At 39.0% G+C, this 22,043-nt stretch overlaps 3 protein-coding genes and 1 non-coding gene across 5 annotated transcripts in view; all 4 read right to left on the bottom strand.

The window, feature by feature from the left end:
* nckap5l (NCK-associated protein 5-like) overlaps window positions 1–1,926 on the bottom strand; it is a 36,877-nt gene extending 34,951 nt beyond the window's left edge. The window contains exon 1 of the mRNA XM_054609760.1: window positions 1,759–1,926. The gene's annotated coding sequence lies outside the window, so the exon portion shown is untranslated. The remainder of the gene's footprint in view (window positions 1–1,758) is intronic.
* A 467-nt stretch (window positions 1,927–2,393) lies between these two features.
* Window positions 2,394–12,128, bottom strand: kansl2 (KAT8 regulatory NSL complex subunit 2). The gene is made up of 10 exons (XM_054609866.1): window positions 12,042–12,128; window positions 11,108–11,365; window positions 10,798–10,970; window positions 10,519–10,633; window positions 10,125–10,288; window positions 9,811–9,974; window positions 8,337–8,433; window positions 6,139–6,392; window positions 4,520–4,726; window positions 2,394–2,707 (listed from the first exon to the last, which is right to left on the bottom strand). The coding sequence occupies exons 2-10, from the start codon at window positions 11,356–11,358 to the stop codon at window positions 2,618–2,620; spliced, it is 1,515 nt and encodes a 504-aa protein (XP_054465841.1). The 5' UTR covers window positions 11,359–11,365; window positions 12,042–12,128; the 3' UTR covers window positions 2,394–2,617.
* Window positions 7,659–7,792, bottom strand: LOC129100434 (small nucleolar RNA SNORA2/SNORA34 family). Its single transcript, XR_008531668.1, has one exon. It is a non-coding gene; the product is annotated as a small nucleolar RNA SNORA2/SNORA34 family (small nucleolar RNA).
* Window positions 12,129–12,338: 210 nt separating the features above from the next.
* Window positions 12,339–20,277, bottom strand: ccnt1 (cyclin T1). 2 transcript variants are annotated; one of them, XM_054608977.1, is made up of 9 exons: window positions 20,067–20,277; window positions 19,368–19,449; window positions 18,987–19,115; window positions 17,381–17,441; window positions 16,672–16,734; window positions 16,502–16,547; window positions 16,149–16,312; window positions 15,949–16,019; window positions 12,339–15,819 (listed from the first exon to the last, which is right to left on the bottom strand). In XM_054608977.1, the coding sequence occupies exons 1-9, from the start codon at window positions 20,237–20,239 to the stop codon at window positions 14,563–14,565; spliced, it is 2,046 nt and encodes a 681-aa protein (XP_054464952.1). In that variant the 5' UTR covers window positions 20,240–20,277; the 3' UTR covers window positions 12,339–14,562. The 2 variants fall into 2 exon arrangements, with proteins under 2 accessions (XP_054464952.1, XP_054464951.1); XM_054608976.1 differs by having other exon boundaries at window positions 16,502–16,557; window positions 16,673–16,734.
* Window positions 20,278–22,043: the final 1,766 nt, after the last annotated feature.

Below are 22,043 nucleotides of genomic sequence, written 5' to 3'. Positions count from 1 at the left end.
ACTTAAAGTGGAGAAGATACGAAGAAAAAACAACGCAAGAAATAATGCAAGAAAGTTTGGAAAAGCTAGTGTTTAGATAAAAGAAAAAATCAACAACAATGCCAAACTTAGTACAATAAGTCTTGACATATATGAAGCATGTGACTTAAAAACATTTAAAAAGACCAAAAATAGCAGCTGACGTAAACATCAGATCTGCATCAACCAACGAGACTATAACGTTCCCTTAAATTAATACATGAAACAAACATAAATGCCAAACTTCTATGTAGTTTTCCACCATTTGAGATTTGACTGGCGGTCTTAAATTATGTCATGTCATGCAACAGTATAGGGGAGGTAAACATACATTCATTTGAATTTTCTTTTGCCAAATTTGCTTGTAAGGCGGTTAAAATGTGGGCGACATTTGGATGGAAGTCTGTCTAATGACTGTTTTCACTTCCTTTTCCTCTAACCTTCTGGTGTTTAAGCTGATATTTGAAAGTTAAAAAATCTGGTTGCAACATATATCTTTCTTAGAAGGGATCCCTAGGATGAATTTTAGGTTTTGTTTGAATTGTGACCAAGATACATACTTAGTGGAACATCTTCCAATGCTAAAATCTCTGGTGTACAAACTATGTAATTGTATCACTTATCTGCCAACATAATACACAGATACTGATATAAATTTTCAATAATTTAACAATGCAGATACATACAAATACTAAAAATACTGTTATGTTTTTGTTTCACAAATAAATATTATCTACTTCTCCATCATTGAAAAAACAATAATCTACAAATACGTACATATTTTCCCTTTTCCTAAAACACGTTCCACTTTACTGAGAGATCTTTTGTCAGTTTATGTGTGATGCAAGATGTAATTATTATTATATAATCAGATCACTATTAGATTCCAAACTAACATAAGTTGAGATGTCACAAAACTTCCCCTCTTTATAAACAACCTGATTGTATCAAACTCTGCACAGTGAAGCTCAAACATCCATGTGATGCAAATATGTGCACATTTCTGAGTGGAAAGGAACTTTAAACCAGCTGGTAAAAATAGACTCACATCCCTGCAGACTATGCATTAGGCAAACATTGATCAATGTTATTTTATCCCTAGAAACGATCCATTACATACACCAGGGTGGTTTATCCTCCATTAAATCCCTGCTGCAGACACCCTCACACCTTAATGCATTCATTATTTGGTTGATTTAAGCTTGGTGAATGTGTGCAACTGTCTCTTGACACACTTTGTTTTATTTCCATCATAAAAAAAATTGCATCCTTTCATCGTCATTGTGAAAAAAAAAAAAAAAAAAAAAAAATAGTACCGTTAGGAGTTGGATCTCAGTTCCTTTTCCATGTTCCCCTTTTAGGTTTCACCCCTTAAAGAAAACATGTGCATGCAACTGAACAAAAAAAAAAATGTATTTTTTTTTTTCCTGGGACAGGCCTTTCAAAAAAGAAAAACCAAACCCTGCACCGACATGCGTCCCCTTGGACCCGGGTAGCGTTCATGTCGTTACGCCCTTTGCGTTTCTCCCACAAACGCACACAAACGCACACAAACACCGGGGCGTTAGAGAAAGATACCCGCACGGTAAGCTTCAGGTTACAGCCGTCCAGACCTTCCCTTCACCGGTGCTGTTAAATCAATGAAAAGCCCCCAAAAGCCTCTGTCGGTATTCCTACAATCCTCTCGACACAGCGGACATGAAACGACATTTTTCCTGGTTCTTTTTTTTAAAAACTCACCTCATTTGGTTGGAAACTGTCGAAGACGACGCTGCCTCTGCATGATAAATAAAAAATACAGAAATATACTCTTTTTTTTTTTTCTTTTAAAACATGTCTATGTTGTGCTCATTCTTGGAGCGTCCTCCCCTGCAGCAGCAGCCGCTTTCTATTCTCTCTGCTCGGCGTTTAGTGTTTTGGGTTGAGGAAAAGTGATGTCATTGCATGAAATTGCATTACCCGCCCCAATTTTTTTTTTTCTTTTTTAGGGAGGCTGTCCCCATGCTGCCAAACATAACTTCAATATACTTTTTTTGAAAAAAAGCTGTATATGATTTTAGCTCCATGAAACAGGCATTGGCATATGTTTAATATATGTATAATACTGAGGTGAATCTGTTTACTTCAAACGCTCTGCAGAGGTCTCCATATGTGTATTGTGCTGTAAGCCAATCTAATAGTGGAAGTGTGAAGTGTTTGGTCCTCCTTGATTTTGAAGTCTGGGATTGTTCTGCTATCTTATCACATTGTTTTATGTTCATTGGATGTTGGGTTCTGGCACTCCACTGTGAATCCCATTGTTGAACTGCAACCGTTACCTAATACGCTTTAAATACCATCTGGAGATCATTAAATTCAACAAATGTATCATCAAATTGTTTGATTTTGTGGATGAAAGATGAGTGTCCTCCTTTTTATTGAAAACAGATGAACAGATTGAGTACAATTTATGGCAATTGAACCCAGAAAAAAAAACCTCAACATGACGTACATAAGCACAATCAATGAATGTTTTGCCTAATAAACTATTGAAAATGGTCTGTAAAGGTATTTGAGAAAGTGAAACAAATTCTTTATATATAGCCGCCGAGGATTTTCATTAAGGAGCATCAACTGCAGCAGAGACGATGTCTTGGAGTGGATTATCAGTGGCGTCTTCCTTTTCACCTCCCATAACCTCTGACACCACCTAGGTGGAAGAACAGGAAGTTAGGAGGACAGTGACACATTTACTGCTCCGCTGTTTTGACTACATACAGTGCCATTTTCAGACAAAGAAGGCTTTTACTTGTGTTGATGTCATGGTGGAAATCCTACATATGTTTGTCTGAGATGAAGTACAAGAATGTTGGAGTTTTTTCTGACTTGCTTCAGAGTTTTTTTTTTTTATAACATCTCACTTTAAAGCCTGTTCAGATTTTAGGGCAGAGGATTGTGGGAGAAATGTGATTGTGAGTTAAAATGTACAACGGATTTGGATGGAAACCTTGCTCAAGACAGGCTGCCTCAGAAATCTGACAATAAAAGAAATGTAGCCAAACTCCCACAATGTGACTGCTGCTAATCAATGTGCTGAATAACAGACAGAACCAAATACTCTGTTGAGTATATTATATGTTCATTTGGGTTATGGAGGATGAGGGACATTGCTGCTTGTGGACAGTGTGGATAGTCTTATTCAGCACACCGGCAGGTTAAAGGGCCTATTTTTTCTTCCTCCAGTGCAATTAGTGAAGCCTAATCTCCAGCTGATTCCATCACACAAATCCAGCCCTGTTTATATGCTGTGAACTTATTAACGTTATCTATAACGACTGATAAAGGCTCCCTCCCTGTGTGACTAAGACAGAAAATAAATTATTCAATGTATTCATTTAAAAAAAAAAAAAAAAAAAAAAAAAAGATTGAAACAAAATGATTTTTGTTCAGTTCATTTCAGTGGGCCAGATGAAGACAGTTTGGCAGCTGGTTCAGAGGACAGAGAGTGGAGGTTAAAGTGGAGTGAACTAATTCCCAGTAAGACCAGGGGATGTGACAGCACATATAGAGATTCCTTAGTAGGACATCAACTGTGATTTTAAATGACTTTAATCTTAGCCTACTTTCATTTTGCAGCTTGAGAGGTTCTGTTTAACAGTTTTTAATTGTTTTATTATAAATAATATAGTTTTGTTTTTTTTATTTAATGGGTGACTTTTTGTGATGTTTTGGTCAATCAGCGTTGGTTGATAAAGATGTGAGCACTGAAACTTGCATCTTTTTTGGGGGATGAATAAAATTAAACAATAATGTTAAAAATATATATATGTAGGGCATTTTCTGTCCTTATTTTAAGTCAACAGTAGATAAATTACAGATAATTAGTGGGAAGAGAATAAGGGAAATGACTTGCAACAAAAGGTCTTCAAACAGACTTGAACCGGGAAATATTCAGTTCATAGTCAGTGCCTTAAACTCTGAGCAAACAAGAAACCCCAATAAAAGACATTCACATCGAACCATCTCAATCCATATTTTCCTTTTACCTGGACATGACTGGCTTCTCTCGCCTCTTTTTATTTTTTAGGTTTTTTGATGCACTAAAGCCGAAGGCTGGTTGATTGTTTTCCTACATTTTACAAACATTAGTTAGGCAGAGAGATTTCATTAACAAATAGTTTATCTGCTATTTGGTATTGGCTGTTGAAGAGATCCCATCCTAACATTCTCCCAATGCACAAGATGAGGGACAGAATACACAGTGCTGATTCTGTGCAAAGAGTATATTCCAAAGTTTAACTGAAGCTAATATGAGTGTATATCATTTTATTATTAAAGTTTTTTTTTTTTAACAATTGACCAGTCATCCATCACACAATCTGACACCTCTTAAAATTGATATTGTACTGACAAATTTTGTGACCAATATTTTATTAGACCTACACATTACATATAATGAACAGTGTATGGGCGCAATCATTCAAAAGAAAAAAACTCAAGATGCCCCTGATTGAGAGTTAACCTGGTCATGCATGATGGCATCCACATCTCTCTCTGAGAGCTCCTGTCCCGAGGCGTCCATGTCCACCTGGTCTGGGTCCCCTCCGGTCAGGATGTCCATCGGGCCCTCGGCGATGGCTCTGATGGTGTGGTCCTCCAGGGCCAGGGCCGTGTCAAACTGTAGGGGGGACGGAGGACCCTGCATACCGTCCCCTTCCACATCCAGGTCCTGTATAATAGGATGAAATCTAAAGCTTAACACAAGTTGTAGGAGCCATTTGACGTTGTATGTATATATGTTTTATTTATGTTTACACCTCCGGCCACCCGGTGGAGCGTCCTCGTTTTGGGATGATTAGATTAATGCAAGCAGCTTCAGGTGTTGCTGCTTTGTATGTCGGAGGAGCATGCCGTTTTTGCACTTGTGATCCAGCATTCTTTTAAGCCCAATTTTGTGTTTATATTTTTTATAAAACATTGTACAATACTAAAAACTGAAAACGGTGCGCTGCAGAGATTTGTGGAATAAATCTAAATGTTTGATCATCAGAAAAACATCACAACTAAATCTGGCAGTAGCAGACCCTCAGTGGCTTGTTAAGAGTAGCAAACAGTCACTACATTTAAAAACACGTCATTTTCCCATCTTCTAAAGATGTCAGTAGTTTCAAATGTGTACATTTTTTGCTGAAAATATGTTTGCCTTTCATGGTTCTGGTCTGGTTCACACTGACTTTGTACAAACAAAGCAAGAGCTAAAGTCCATCCATCCATCAAGCTATATATTAACAATTTACAATCATTTTGAATTCTTGCTAAAAATCCCAGATCCACTTTCACAGAGAGGACAGAGACCGGGTCGGGATGTTCTGTCCGTATCAGTTACGCCTGAAAAGCAACAAGCGAAGTGGTGGAATGTTTTTGCTGCCAGGGTGCGTGTTCATGCGTTTAAAGCAGGTTAAAAAAATAAATAAAAAAATGTTTGTAACAGGAGTCAGTTTACTGATTGGCTGCGGGTATTTTCTGGCTGCAATTTGCTACCCAGAGTCAAATTATCCCAAACATTTAGCCGCACTGCAGAATCAAGCTGTCACCAAGTTTGGAGCAGCAGCCACAGCTTCCCATACACATTGTGCTTCAGCTCGTCACACTACAATCACTGCTTGGTGCATTTTTGGCGTTAAGGTGTTTTCCAACCTGCGTAATCAGACTCTGGGTCGTTTCACCCCCTTTGTTGACTTCACTTTGGCAGAGCTGAGCATAACAATCGTACTCGGTGCGGATCAAAACAACAGAATCGAGACCCTTTAGAAGTGGCCCCAGTCCCGTCACAAGCAAATGGCTTAGTTTTGCATTTGTTTTCGGAACATGATTCTGATTCAACTACATGGCATACACTGCAAGTTTGAGCTAGACTGCTCCTGTAGCATGTCGAGGTCTGACCTGAGCAAGAAACAGTGGATTGCCTTCTTTAGATTTAACAAAAACAGGACCACTCTGACAGCACCAGAGTTAGTTTGAACCGCATTAAAAGATGGTTGCGTAGTTGTGAAAGCACCCTAGCACACCAGCAATCTGTCCTAACGATAAGTGTGGCACATGACATTTTTAATACAATGCATATACATCATTTCTACGTACATCACTGAACTCTAGGGGAAGACTCTCTGTGGGCTGAAGCTCTGCCGCACTCAGATACATGTCTCTGGTTGCAGTGGTGATCTGCTCCTGTGGTGGAGGTTCCTGCTCAGGCTGGTACATGGGGGGAGGCAGGGTGAGGTGAAGCGGGCAGCGAGGATCGTCTGACTGCCCCATGTGCACGGTGCGTTCACACGGGACATCTTGCAGGCCCGGGCACATTTTGAAAAGCAACTGATTGCTGTCCTGGAAGATGTCTGAGTGTCTGGTGGTCAAGGACAATGACGTCAACACAGAAACACAAAATAAAAAAATAACTCAAAGAATGAAGAGAAACCTCTCATCTTAAAAGGTTAAATGAAATTCTGACCTGTGGTTATTATTAAACGAGAAATTTTAACCTCACAAGTTTGGATAATTATTGCATGAAGTAAAATCCTTCAGATGACTAGAATCTTTTATAGGGCAGCACATAGATTTGTTTTAATCAGTTAAACATGGATATAATTAATAACTTGAGTAATATGAAGTTAAGATCATCACAAGCAAATGGATCAGTGTGGGGCAAGGAAAATCTAAACAGTTTTCAGATTGTAACAACAATCCAAGACTGAAATGTTAAGCTTAGTGTCAATTCGCCATTGTGAAGACGGCGAGACCACCAGAAAATGTCATAATCAAGTCGGCATGTGGTGCGCATAAATTTTGTAACGCTGCATGCGCAATCACAATCACATAGCAGTCATTGATTAAAGCTCCATTTACATGTCTAGGGAATCACACAAAAGAAGGCCAACACATTTTTAAGCTGAATAAGACACAGGAAGTCTTAAAAACCTTAATGTGAGTAAATATTTTGCAGCCTAATAAAATAGTTTACAGGATATTCAACCTTTGTTTCTTTATAACACATGCAATACTAAAATAGTTTCCTGACAGGGCTTATAAAAAGGCAATACCGTAGTTCATGAATATGAGATGAGTTTACAGATAATTAAAATCCCTCCTCGGCGTCGTTGAGGTTGGTTTATGGCTTTTGGCCGGTTACACCTACAGTCTAGGGATATAACTGGTGGTTGTTTTGAATATTTACAGTTCATTTTGTTTGTACGCCCTCTGGTGTTCTGGAGAACAATGCAACGAACAGTGCATAGAGTATAAACACCTCCGTACATGCGCGGAGCTTGAAATCCGGTCCGCAATTTTCTCATGCGTAGCAGTTGTACTGCTGTGGTACGCCAATTCCAATTTGCAGAGTTCCGATGCATTTTTGTCATCTATGACAACATATCGCTCCAGTCCTATTGCAAAAGGCTTAACTGCAGAGCAGATTTGTAAAATCTTTTTTCCAACTACAACAACAATTAGAAGCACACAAACTTAAGTAGTGGCAAGAAGACTATTACTATTTGTTGTTGTTAGCTGAGGAAAATCTACAATATAAAAATAGTATTGAAGATAGAAGAAGTATGAGACTAGCCTCAAGGATTTGGGGCAAAAAAGGAAGGCAGGTTGAAAAGGGATTTTGTTCCTTCCAACTGAAAAGATTAGACCCTTTATAACTCTGGGAAAAATCAACAGACCACAGGAAGGAGTTTATGTAGGCACCCTTTGAAACCAGCAGCTACTGCAAGCGACTGGTCTTGATCAGGGCCATTATGAAGTGAAGTGAAAATGATTACATGTAAATATTTTCATTCAACTTATACAGGGGCCTGTTTCAGAGGACAGGTTTAGTGAAAACTTTGAGTTGGTTAACTCTGAGAGGAGGGAAACTCTGGGTTTTCAATGTCAGGAAGACAGGTGTGTTACCGTGGTAACGGACTGTGATCCTAACCTGCTCACATTCAAGTATTATAGAGTCAAGTCACCCTCGGCCGAAAAAAAACCCTCTGAATGTCTCTTTTTGCAATTTCTTTTAAAAATAAATAAAGTGTGGAATCTGAGCTCCATTGATGATGGATATTTTCATTCACCACGCTTGTAAATAAACTCATACTTGAATGAGATTGAATGAACTCTGATCAGCCGTTCTGGACTAAAAACAAGAAGGTTTTGCATCTCAGGGTTAGTCAAGACAGAGTAAAGGCTAGACTCAGAGTTTGTTAAACCCTGCTTTCTGAAACAGGGCCCAGGTTGTTTTGTATGTAAACAGAGCACACCATTTTCCAAACACAAAATGAAAACATCATTGAGGATACGTGAGATGCAGTGACGGGTCATGGGCAGGCAGGGGTTGGTACATCGGGTTCCCTCCTCAAAGGAGATGCACTTCTCGTGCACTGTTCTTGTGTGTGGCTACAACAGAGTAAAGAAGAGTCATTTAAAGTCAAAACAGAATTAAAAAAATATATATATATATATATATATATATATTTCCTTTATAACTAAAAGTCACCCTAAAAAATTAAATAAAATAAAAATATAATTCCTGATTGCAAAAGAACCATTATAAGAAAATGTCTATAAAAATTAAAAAAAAAAAAAAAAAAAAAAAAAAGAAGGAAATTCCAGTTTGCTACACTCAAATATGTTAAGCATTATCCCAAACCCACTGGTATGCATCATCTCCCCCATCCAGTGTAGTATTATACATTATTGGAAACTACTGACCTGCTACATTTAAGAAAACAGGACATTTTCTCTTTTTTTTTTTTAATATAAAAAGATTGCATTTAGTCAATCAAAACATTAGGAACAACATTTATGCTCAACATCCTGGATGTTTTGAGTTAACCTCAGAAAGGGCCAGTGCACCAAAATTACCCAGAAATATCCCTCTCAGTGGTAAGTGGCCATGAAGATGGCCACAAACACGTTTCACTTAAAACAAAATGGGCCTTTAAAAGACAACTAATTATTCAAACAAACTTTGTTTTTATTTTAACGATAGGTAAATGCAGACATGGATTTCTTCCCCTATTGGGATTAATTAAACCTAGCTTTCACCATACTTAAGTCTTTGTTAAATAAATAAAACATGCTTTTCCCACTTGGCTGAGTGCCTCTGTTTGAGATGCTAGAATAAAATCAGTTGTGCCGCTTCTTTCAGTTAGCACAGGCTTTTCGACAAACTTTATAGCCAACTAGAGGTTGGGTACTATAGACGTTGTCAGCTGAACCCGCCATATGAGAGCAGTGCAGCGCGACAGCCGTGAGCTGGCCGGTTGGGCATGCTGAACGGCCAGGCTACGTCAACAAAGCAGGGAGAAGCTCCGATAACTACACACAGAGAGTGAGCGTGCATTCACTCTGTGGCCAGGTAGACATTACTCCACTATATCATTAAATAGCAAATAGTTGTTTGCTACTATATTAATGCTCTTAATATTGTATATTGCTCCTTTTAACATTTGTCCTAAACATTTAATTTGAATTAATGGAATCTGTTTATGGCCCAGCTCTAAACGAGTATTGAGTAACCCCTCAACTGTTATCCCTTATGAGAGAAACAACATGTGCTGTTGGATAACACTCTAAAACAAAGATATTTCCCTTCACAAGTACACTAGGGTGGCCAATGAAGTTTCAGACATGGATATCTGGAAACATGTACAAGCAAACGTGAAACTATTTTCAAGGCCAGATACCAGTGGGAGTAGGGTTTGGTGAACTGACCCTTAAACATTAGTATTAACGCTTACTAGTTTTACTACTGCTGTGATGGGGTCACACCTGAGATGCTCCGTCTGTCACAGCCTGCCTCCTATCCCTAAGCTGCCGGTGCAGGAGGGCTTCAACGCCGTACCGACGACGGTATCGGCGCAGCGCTTTGAGCTTCTTCAGGTTCTCCCTCTCCTTCATGGACAGACCTTCAGGCCCTGTTAGCAGACTGCTCCCTGACAGCAACATAAACAAGTACAGATAACGTTCAGGGCTGTGAGGTCGTAAACGTGACAGGGTGTGGGGTGATTTTCTACAAAGAACTGTTAAACAGGTATGTCAACAAGGCAAAAGTGTAGTTAGTTACCCATAAGTATTATATTTACCTAGAGTTTCGTGCTCCACTTTGCGGTTGTGCAGGTATCTGCGCTTTTTCTCTTTAAGCAGGTGCTGAAGGCGTTTGAACTGGTCAATGTAGAGGGACTGGAGCCTGATGAGTTTTTCTCGGGTGATGAGGGCCACTTCCTCTGCTGTGTACACCCCTGCATGTCTGGAATTTACAAAAAGAAAAAAGTAAACAAATGTATTTACCAGAAAAGGGCCCAGTCACTCTGTATTCAACTCTTCCAACCAGTCTGACTATCATGAAACGATCCAAACCATGAGTTTTATGATCCGTTAGACCACTAGTCACAGCTTTTGGAAGTCTAAGCAAACACTACAATCTAAATCCAATAAAATCACAATGCAACTTTAGAGCAAAAACTTAATTTAGCTTACTTCAGAGGATCCTCGTGATCACTGTCAACGCTGTCTGCCTCACTGTCAGGGTCTCCTCTCCACGTCTGGTCTAGAACCAAGGGGCCCTGCTCCTCCTCACTCAGACTGTCCTCGTCTGTCCAGAGCAGGTGAAGTTAAACATTAAAAATTATATTTACATATGTAAACATTAACTGCAAAAGAACCGACCACCTCGATTAACCCACAACAGAGGGAATGTCAATGCACCCGAGATTAACTTGTGCCAACAATTGACAAAAACTAAACAAGACCTTGTACCTAAAATGCGGCTAGCTTCAGAGCGACCGCCGTCGATGCTGTGAGTCTCTGCACGGTTGTAACCACTAAGCTGAGACAACAGTGACTCTGGGGATGGACCGGAAGACGCCTTTCTCATCTGAGCTCGGAGGGCCATGGCATTCCTGCGAGCATGCTCTGCACAGAACGTCACTCTAAAGAACAGAAAGAGTCATTGGAGAAGAAATGTGAGAAAGTGTCTTCCATACTAAGACTTACAGTTAATAATAAAGTTGAGGTGCAACTTGTTTCTAGATGTTAAAGGCAAATTAAATTTTGACTTTGCACCCACCCATCTTTCCTCTCGACTTTTGGTGCTGCATTGGGGCAGCGCTTGCCGTTCTTGGCAGAGACATAGCTGCACTGCTTGTACGGGGCATTTTTATCCTCCAAGATGTGTTTGATGCAGAATTCCAGGCCGTCCAGGCGGGGTTGAGAGCATGGTCTCTGGGTAAAGGAGCACGTCTGGGGCTCCTGAGAACGAGCTGTCTGGGTCACTCGGTTCCGACTCGAAGGCAAAACGTGGATTCGTATTCTGTTCATTGCAAGCCTGCAAAAGAAATAATGAATTGAAACAATTAGTTCTGAGATTAATCATTTGACAGACCAATTAACCAATTAACTATTTTGAGAGTGGGCAAGTCATTTGTTTAAATTAGGAAAAACTAGCAATCACTCATTCTGGCTTTTTGTATGACAGTAAACTGAATATCTTTGGGTGTTGCAATGTCATAACAGTAAAGTGAACTTACCAGACATTTCCAGCTGTTCTATTAATTTAATTCACCCACATTATTGTTGATTATTTATAATTATATATATTTTTTTTTTTTTAAATCATAGTGAAATACGTCACAATATTGATAAATGTATTAGATAATAAAAAATTAAAAAAAATTGTGATAACTAAAAATAACGTCTGAAGAGGTTCAGACGTTATTTTTGTGAGTTACATTCACTTTAATGAGTGATTACCATGATGACGTCACTGATATCAAAACAATGTGAACGGTTCGAACGTACGACGTGCTGCGTCAGGCTTCCAGTTATGGCGCGGCCATCTTTGTTTAGCAGTTGCTAACATTAGCCGACCGCTACTTTTCACCATTTGCAGCCAAGAAGGGAGTTTTTTTTCCGAACAATAGCAAACAGGCTGTTATCTTTATCGATAACGTCAAAATGCACCCGTGTCTGAAAGTGAATATTTATTGTTTAAAACTGCTTACCTTCGTCACAAAGGTCCGACTAGGCTCAACTTGCTTCCGCGACGCACCACAGAGGTTTCCCTGCATTCGCCGATAACTGCCACAGCCACAGCGAGCTCAATTTAAGCCCACCCACTCTGAGCTCTGATTGGTCAAAGCTCAGGGGATTTCATTGGCCAATCTAGCTGCCAATCAAAGTGGCACCAACCGAAAAAAAAAAAAAAAAAAAAAAATCTCCTCCGCCCACAATACTGCAGCAGGGACGTTTAATAAATACATGTAATGCAGCAAGAGTTTTCTTAAAATATTTATTGACTTTAATTGAGAATAAAGCAACCACATATTATCAAAAAGAACAGTGTTCACATATAACGTTTCAACTGAAAACAAATAAAATCCCAAAACGTTTCATTTCCAGACCTGAGTGTCACTAAATACACCAAGACATGAAAAACATGAAACTAACTGTAGCTATTGGATTTTTGCATTGTTAGGTTGCATGAGTGTCTTCCATTTTTTCTCACATATTTGTTTTACTTTGAAATGAGCTTCCTTTTTTATGACTTTCTCACAACAAAAGGTCAATACTTAAATTTGAAGAATTGTCCAGACCAATTAAAACAAATTTTCGAAAATGGCAAAATAGTGGACATATAATCTAACAGCCTAACCATTATACATGTAACACTTTATCTTTTGCATTGTAGGCCAACCTACTGAGATAAATATTCAGTGCATTTACTGTTTCCCTGTTACAACCAAGAGTTGAATAACCAATAAACCTCTTCTGCCTGAGCAAAGAGCTGTAATCTTTTCAGCTTGTCTTCCATATAATCATGGGAACAAAAATATATTACAATTGTATGGCTGATGATTTGTTGTACTGCATTGCTGTGAACAGCCTAAAACAAATGTGTTTTTGAGGGCGGCTAATGTTCGGCGGGTGATCCTTGAACGTATGGGGTTCGATACCCGGCCCCTACTCTATGCATGTCGAAGGGACCTTGAGCGAGACACTGAACCCCAAGTTGCTCTACGGGCGCTTTACAGCAGCCCACTGCTCCTGAAATGCTTAGGATGGGTTAAATACAGAGGTATTTTTTTTTTTTAATGCATGTACCTGTATGTATATAACGCTTGCAATAAAGTTTAAGTTTTTTAAGTTGATTACAAACTGATAAACGAAAGCAGGTTAAGAGCAGTATTTCTATACAATCAAAACCACATAAAGCTTAGTATGAAGTAAATGTACAGATGATGCACCTCTTCCACAATTTTTTTTAAAAACACAAATTCATCATAAATTCAATTAATGTATGTGAGCACCAGCAGGAAAACTTGTTTTCTTTCTGGCAGGTTTAGGGCACTGCTGTCACCATTAAGAATGTTGTTTAGCAAAACATTACGCCCATTTCTTTCTCTGCATTGATCATAAAAAGACTGGTTCTCCAGATGAAACAGATGCATATGTGCCAAATTGCATGACAGAATTAAAAACTCACATTTCTTCTCTAGAGGGATTTTTTTTTTTGTTGGCAATTCCTTCATTGTGACCATAATTGTGTATGTTTGAACCCTTTGATAAAACCATAGATGTATATTCTTGGTATGAACTTTGTCCATTAGTGTAATAATTAGAGAACTGAATATGAATATTTTACAACCATTTAAAACAATGACTGCAACACACAAAATCTAAAAACAAAAAAGGTACAAGATTCCTTAATTTACATCTTTTTTTGCAATTTTTCATAACAAAATGTAAAAAATATTTCATGTTTGTTTTAAACATTTTACAGTCTTTGTACAAGCTTACCAAAAAAAAAAATAAAGAATTAAAATAGATAAACACCAGGGATGGGCTCGCACATTTTTTTTTAGGTTATGGCTGTTTGAAAAAAAAAAGAGGGAGAAAAAAAAAGGACAAAAATATTGAAAAGATGGCTTTGGAGACATGCACTCTCAATCTAGCCTGTACAGTCTTGATGAAGAAATATCCCTCTGCCCAAAAAGAACAAAGAGGGCAAACCTTAAAAAAAAAAAAAAAAAAAAAAAAGGTATAAAAGGGGGCTATGTTATTTTAAAAAGCATTCAATCAATAAATAACATACTATAAAAACATTACAAAAAGACAATCGGAAAGAAGACCTAACAGGTATGTGATGGAAATCTTTTAGTTTTCCTCATGATTTCAAGACAAAAACTTCCACCAAAACAGTGATGCTAAAATTACCAGGTCCCGTTATCACATTTCATTTGAGTTTAACAGAAGAGCAAAAAAATATTATCTACACTTTCCTGTATTTCTTCTCACATTTTGCAAGCTTTTAAAAACCACTCATTATTGCCCAAAAAGTGTAAAAACAATAAGGTTGAATACTCATTTATCTCACCGGTACATTTCACTGCTGTCACACCAACACCTATAAAAAATTGCTGGGTGAGTTAAAAAGAAAAAAAACATTATACAATACTTTATGTAACAAGATGGATGTTGGTGATGTCAAGTACAATGTACATAATACGTCTCCTGATCAGGAACCTATTTGGGTAGTGGGGGCAGTGGGGGAGGTGGTTCTGAAGGGAGGGGTGGGGGCCTGGAGTTGTTCCCTCTGGAGCCACCACTGTACCGGTATTCCCCATATTGGGATCTGTAGTTAAACATGGACGGCTGTGATGGCTGGACCCCCTGTGCGCTCAGAAGTGAGTTCAGCATTTCAAAAGTGTCCTGGTACTCGTTCGACTGGGGCCCCCCCGCTGCACCGTGCCCATTAGTGTCTGTTTTGTCACCTTTGGAGTGGGGAAAGCTCCCTTGGTGGTGGGGGAGACCCAGGGCGGGGAGAATGTCAGAGCCGTGCCCCAGAGTTTGCCCAGAGGAGGAAGACAGGGAGGGTAGCTGGTACGGATTCCTAGAGGACTTGCTGACTTTAGTGACAGGGTGAGTTCCTGCAGTGGGTTCTTGGGTGTGTGTCCTCTTACGTGATGCAGAAGAGGATGAGGAGCTCGTTCTAGACGAGTCGCTGGGGACTTTTTTGCTGCCTCCGACAGTCCCACTAGAACTAGATGAATGTTTGTGTGAAGAGGAGAGTGAAGCACCGGTAGAGGAGGAATGGTGGGAATGGTGGGAATGGTGGTGGTGGTTAGACCGTTCCCTGTGCTTGTCCCTGCTCTTGCCCTCCTCTCCTGAGCTCCCCCTCTGCTTATCAGGCACTCGTATTCTAACTTTGATGTCCTGTTCCTGACCTCGAGCACTGCCACCTCCCCCAGCGAGGGGGAGGCGCATTTTGAGAGAGGTCCTCTCGTGCCGCTCCTTCTCCAGGGGGATTTTCAGAATAATGGGCGACGGATTGGACACGTCAGACGAGGATGAGCTGGACTGCTGGTGATGCTTCTCCTTCCTCTGCTGCTGACCAATGAGAGCCTGGGCAGCATTGGCATAGTCCCTCTTTACGCTGGCCTCCATGTTCTCCAGCTTCCTCTTCTGGGCGGCCAGGACGTCTGCGTTCTTGGCTCTGTATTCACTCAGCGACACCTTAGCTGGAGCGTGAACCTCGTTGTTGGGCTGCTGCTGCTCAGATCCAGCCTGACCTTTTCCACTCCAAGTCGAAGCACTGCCAGGTTCACCCCTGTCCTTGTCACCGGTGGATGAGGAAGAGGAGGCAGAAGGTGGAGCTGAGAGGCTCATCAAGCCTGCCACGGTGCTCTCCGATGAGGACATAGAGATCATGCTCATCATGGCGTCCCTCTGGTCACCCTCCTCCTGAGCTTTTGTCTTGGCTTTTGGTGTCTGACCTCCAGCCTGGGAGCCGAGAAAAAAAAAAGGGGCATCAAAGGTTAAGTCATTCAACGATAAATGTCCACACACTGCAGGATGTCTTAGCTGTACTTTGTTTGGTCGCAAAGGAGAAATGGAAAATAAAATATGTACCTTCCAGTTGCGAATCCGTTTCAACCGGCTGGGTGTTTTCTCCAGAATCTGCAGGAACTCGTGTGTGAGTTCTGAAATAATTTATGGAGAAGTAAAGACAACGTCAGCTTAAAAAAAAAACTGATGTATAACTTGTCATTCCTTTTCAGACACAATTTTCCTGTTTGTACTTGATTTAAGAGGTCATTTACAGCACGTACCATCCAGCAGCTCCAGGGTTACTGTGGGATCAACATACTCCCACCAGTGTTTGCCGTCTGTAGACACCGGGATCTCCCAGTTGGACCATTTACAGGCAAGGTGGATGCACACACAGGCCACAACCGGCGGACTATACTGCAGGCAGAACGTGGTCAAGTGCAGACTACGTGGCAGGATACATCCCAGAAGGCAATAAAAAACATAAAAATAAGGAGAGAGAAGAGAGCAGACATATTGAGTTAGAGGATTGTACATAATAAATACAAAATATATGAAAGCATATTGCGCCATTTTACTGTTTTTAATCAAAAAACGACAGAAGCTATTATTTAACAGTGAACTGCGTATATACCTGTTAGTTGCCATAAAGTATGATGTTTGAGCCAGATCCTTACTCGCTGGAACAACAATAGAGCAAAAAAACACACTTAAAACCTGCGTATTAACAATTTAAGATGCAAACTTCCTATCATGCTGACATATACAAGCACGAGTTAGCAAAGTTGAAGAGTTAATGCTCACCTCTGACGAGCTGAGTGCACTTGACAACATGAGTATGAGGATGGTCAATGGTGATTTCAAAAGCTGTAATTTAAAAAAAAAAAAAAAAAAAAAGGGACAAAAAGAGACAAGGCTCGATAAATGAAATGCAGAAGTCAAACTAACATATGCACCACACAGATTTCACTCAAGTCCCTGAAAACCAGAAATGTATACTGTTATAACAAACTAAGTGTTGCAGAGATTAACTTGGGTCTTTCAATAATATCCTGGACGAGATGAAAACAGATGAATGTGAAAAAATATTAAAAGCATGCAGATAAAATTCTCGATTCCCATCCTTTTGTTGCATGACACTGAGTCTTGTTTTACAAAAAAAACAAAATCACAATTTGGAGTTTTCAATTAAAACCATTTATCTTCTTCAACTGCCTACAAGCTTGAAAACAGGGTAAAAAAGCTTAAACCAGAGATCCGTCACTTAGTCCTTAAACAAATGGCTTTAAATATGTAGAGAAAAAAAAAAAGGAGGGAAATGTAAAAGTTATAGACAAAAGCAGCAACACTGTAATGCAACAGTGGGTAAGTGCTGCTAATGTTAAACGTAATGTCTCTTTCCTGTGCTGCTAACTGCATATGGCTTTCTGTGGACAAAGGTAAAACAGGTTAGCACTATTATTATCATTACTGGAGGGAAATCAAGGGACCCAGTTTTTCCTTCCCAACTTACCCAAGGTCTGGAGTATTATGCTCTCAAGAATGACCAGGTCTTGGGCTTGTTGCAGGTAGGCCTGAGGTTGAGAGGACAGGCACGTTACTAACTGGGAGGCCTCCATCCGTTGACAAACACATTAAACCCACCTTTCACGGAGAGCTGACGGAGCCTCACAGATAAGTAGTGAGACGATTAAAAGCTGAACAGTAAGTACAGATGCTTTTGCTTTACTTCTAAACATCACACAACCTGGGTCACTGAAAACCTACACAGACCCACTTATCAAAAAGGAAAAACCCCTGAGGTAGGGTAAGATACTACACGTGTTTTAAATGGTGATTAAAACCATTGGATTTTAAGTTTTAAACAGAAGCCAAAATCAAACATCATTAAATAACACTTCAAGTACTCAAAACTCAGATAGAAAAAGCAAAATGTCACAAAACAATACTCAGTAAAAATGTAAACACAAATATACACTTTTGAAATTCTGTTAATCACACATTGGTAAATACGTCCTGAAAATAAAAATATTGGATGTGAGTATTGGAAATATATTTGCGCCTTCTCCTTTAAGCTGCTCATCCACCATAACCTGACCAACAAGATGGTTTGATAAACCAAACCTTCCGAGAAGCTGTCACTGGTAACCGATTGGAACTTTCAAAAAATACTTGGCAAGTGATTGGATACACCATCTGTCAATCAAACGCTTACTGAAGCGAGTCTGGAGCAGAGCGTAAACATCTTTTCCATTGAGAAAAGTCTTCAGTAGAGTTCTTTCAATGAGGAAATACTCTAGAGTTCTGATATAACTGAGCTGCATCTACACTAACCTCTTCAGGAGCAGCCATTGTAGTTTTTAACAAACAGTCCCCTCTCCCCGTTATCACGCACACACCTAATTCACACCTAAAGCCACTAGCTCCTCACAGGTAACTGATTGGTCAATGCCAATGATTTTCTTGTGATACGTGTTCCTGTAGGTATCATGTGAACTAGAGACATTGCAATAATCCAGCTGCCTTCAAGGTTACATCCGCCATGCCACTAGCCATAACCTATGTTGCATTGTTTACAATACGTCACCCAAGAACGAGCCACATCTAAACAAAATAGTCATCTATTTAGCTGCATCACTCTATTGGTTTGTTCACATATCGCTGTGGTCATGGGAAGTTGAGAACAGATGTAATACATTAGATACCGCAATATCTGGAATTCGCTTGAAAAGGAGATTATGGACACCTTAAAGGATCAATCAAAATCGAAAATTGTCAGATCATCCACTCCTAACCTGAAGTGGCTGATAACAAAACACCAAGTCAAGGAGTTGTACCCAGTTTAAATCAAATGTAAAAAAACAAGAAGAAAGAAGAAAGCTCAGCGGGTTAACTTATTGCCAAAAAACAGTCCATATAAGAGCATCAGAACTGAAGCAGCTATTGGACGGAGAAAAAAACAAAACTTAATTTGGCAGAACGAAAATCAATCACGAAATAATTATTAAAATGAATAAAGCAATATTGATCTTGGAGATTAAATCTCTACCCCATCAGAGAAGCTCAGGGGGGAGACAGAGCACAATTGCAGGCAATTGTGACAACAGCCCAACACTTACATCACTGCGTACATCTGGTGAAGGATCCTGAGGATTGAGGCATGCATGGGCCACCTTGATAACATGCTCCAACTTTCGGGGCTGCTCCTCCACCTTTGCAGCTAAAAAGAGTGCGGCAGGAGAAATAACCTGTTGAGAGGAAAACCAAAAGAAGTTCATGAGTTGATTGAACATACAAAAGTTTGGACACACCTTCTCATTCAACTACTTTTAAGAATCTAAAATATAAAACATATTCTGGTTTGTTGAGCATTTGTTTGTTTACCACATAATTCCATATGTGTTCCTTCATAGTTTGGATGTCTTCAATATTAATCTACAATGTAGAAAAAAATAAAAAATAAAGAAAAACCTTGGACTTTAAGTGACATCAACACTTACATTTCGGTGAAATCTGGTGAAGGACTGGACCATGTAGAACCGATGCATGTACACGATGGCTGTGTTTATTGTGAGTTGGGACCTGATACATGGTTGTTAAGGACAACGTAGTAAACAATAGCAACATCTGCATTATAGTACATCTTGACTATAACAAGGGGTGAGTGGTCTACATGTGAAATAACATAACTAAAGGAGGTTAAATGAAGCTCATGATCACAGCAGTGGGACACAAACAGACACCCTAGCTAGCTCCAGGTGTTAGCCGGAAGCTAGCTATTTTAGTAAATACAAGTGTCCACCCAACATATAGACTATTTAAAACACTTAAACACGCTTAAACACAACGTTTCTACAGAGTGTTGTCCCACTACATCTCCACCTTCTCTCCCCAAACACCCACAGTCAGAGGTGAAGCTAATGCTAACGTCCTGGAGGCCTGCAGACCGCTCAGGCCTCCGTGGCTCCGGGTTACTTTAGCCCACTACGCCGCTCCGAGGTACAGCAGACACGGTGACGTCTACGTGGTTACATCACAAACAACTGCGTGAAAACAAACAGGGAGACAGGAAAACAAACAAAAAGCCCTCGAAGTAAACACAACAACAACCCACACGGCATGCTCTTTCGCCTGACCGGCTAAGCGTCGCTAGCTAGCTAGCATGCTAACGCAGGCTAGTCGTCCCCGACAAAAGATACACATTGAGCCGCTGTCCCATGTCCTGCAGCAGGTTGGCCGCCTGTTGTCTGTAGGACAGCTCCTTGTCCGGATCAAGTCCAGCTCGCCGAGATGGGCTGTTGTCGATCTGTTGTCGGGTGTAGTACCATTTGTTATTACAGCTTGCAGGGAGAGAACCAAACGAAGCCGCCATCACTGAGAAGGACGATAGTTTAAAATTTCTGCGCGTCACAGGAACCTACGTCACATCGAGCAGCAACGGTGGTGTAGTTCACTGCAGGGCCAGCAGGGGGCATGAAGGGGAAGACTGGGGATTAAAGGGAACTCTGTTTTGTATATATATATATATATATATATATATGCGTAAGATGGATAAATATATATGTGTATATATATATATATATATAAATATATAAACGTAAGATGGATAAATATATATGTGTGTATATTTACACACATATATATATATATATATATATATATATATAAACGTGTAAGATGGATAAATATATATGTCTGTATTTTTACACACATATATATATTGTATATATATATATGTGTATATACTATATATATATAAACTATATATATATATATATATATATAAAACGTGTAAGCTGGATAAATATATATGTGTATATAAATATATATGTGTATATACTTACACACATATATATATATATATATAAATATATATGTACGTATAATACTGGATAAATATATATGTGTATATACTTACACACATATATATATATAAACGTGTAAGCTGGATATATATATATAAACGTGTAAGCTGGATAAATATATATGTGTATATACTTACACACATATATATATGTATATACATATACATATATATATAAATGCGTAAGCAGGATAAATATATATGTGTATATACTTACACAAATATACACATATAAATATATATATAAACACACACACATATATATGTGTGTGTGTGTGTGTGTGTGTATGTGTATTATCAAGCCTTGTTCCCCTTGTTTTAAGCTGTATTTCGTTTTCTATGTATGTAAATTGAGCTACCGGAGCCAATTTCCTTCTGTGTGTACAAATACTTCATCAATCAAGCTGATTTTGATTTATTTATCCCTGGGGGGGAATTCTAATGTCACAGCAGCAGTACACGAATGAAACCCCACTGAAGAAGAATCGAGCAAAGAAACAAATATCAAAAATACAAGTACTAAAAGTATAAAGTGTATGGTGTAATGCTGTACGGTGTGCAAATTGGATGTAAAATGAGTTAGTTCAAGAGACGCATTGTACTTTGCCCACGTTACAGAGAATGCAATTGTAAACAGTATTATATAAGTATTTTTATAAATCCACAAAAGTATATTTTATTATGTGACAGTAGATTCAAACCATGCAGCACATTAGCAACCATTTAAGAATATATTAACATTGTTTATAATTATAATATCAAATAACAATACAATCAAGTTTCAAATATATCACAAAAATGAGAAAGGATGACTTAACACTCCACATTACCTAAACTATTACTTTTCATTTTTTATGGATTTGTTTTGTACCTTCATTATGATACTGAAATAACTTTCAGATTTGTATGAATTCACGAGTGACATTTACTGAAGTCAGACAGGAGCAAAGTCCTTAGTTTAAAATCTTCAATCTTCTCCACCTCTGTGAATGTCAGAGAGGCCACAGCAGTTCCTCTGATTGCAGTTCATAAACACTTTTTGTCCCATAAAGCAACAATTATTATTTAATGGCGCTGCACACATTAAATAGTCTATTACAAGAATTGTCACTTCATGGTTCATTTTCACTGCTGAAAGCTCACCAACAATTCAATATCCAAATCTAGTTTTGTGATCAAATTGTAAATGTGTTGTATTTGAGCAAGTAATTGTTTACATATTAGTACCCCTGCCTTATTTTAAGAATAATCACCCTAAATGTTATATAGCTATAGGTCTACAATAGCAAAAGGATTCATATGAGACAGTCGT

The sequence above is a fragment of the Anoplopoma fimbria genome, chromosome 12 (genome assembly GCF_027596085.1).
Source record: "Anoplopoma fimbria isolate UVic2021 breed Golden Eagle Sablefish chromosome 12, Afim_UVic_2022, whole genome shotgun sequence".
Lineage (NCBI taxonomy): Eukaryota > Metazoa > Chordata > Actinopteri > Perciformes > Anoplopomatidae > Anoplopoma > Anoplopoma fimbria.
Note: the sequence above shows the minus strand (reverse complement) of the source record. Positions and strands in the feature narration are given on the sequence as shown.

Coding starts and splice junctions, on each gene's coding strand:
- kansl2 (XM_054609866.1), bottom strand. CDS start 11,358: ATGAACAGAATACGAATCCACGTTTTGCCTTCGAGTCGGAACCGAGTG. Junction 10,289..10,518: donor GATCACGAGGATCCTCTGAA/GTAAGCTAAATT, acceptor TGTAAATTCCAG/ACATGCAGGGGTGTACACAG. Junction 6,393..8,336: donor GACCCGTCACTGCATCTCAC/GTATCCTCAATG, acceptor CCAGACACTCAG/ACATCTTCCAGGACAGCAAT.
- ccnt1 (XM_054608976.1), bottom strand. CDS start 20,239: ATGGCGGCTTCGTTTGGTTCTCTCCCTGCAAGCTGTAATAACAAATGG. Junction 17,442..18,986: donor CACCAGATGTACGCAGTGAT/GTAAGTGTTGGG, acceptor TCTCAACCTCAG/GCCTACCTGCAACAAGCCCA. Junction 16,735..17,380: donor CATAATACTCCAGACCTTGG/GTAAGTTGGGAA, acceptor TTTAAATTACAG/CTTTTGAAATCACCATTGAC.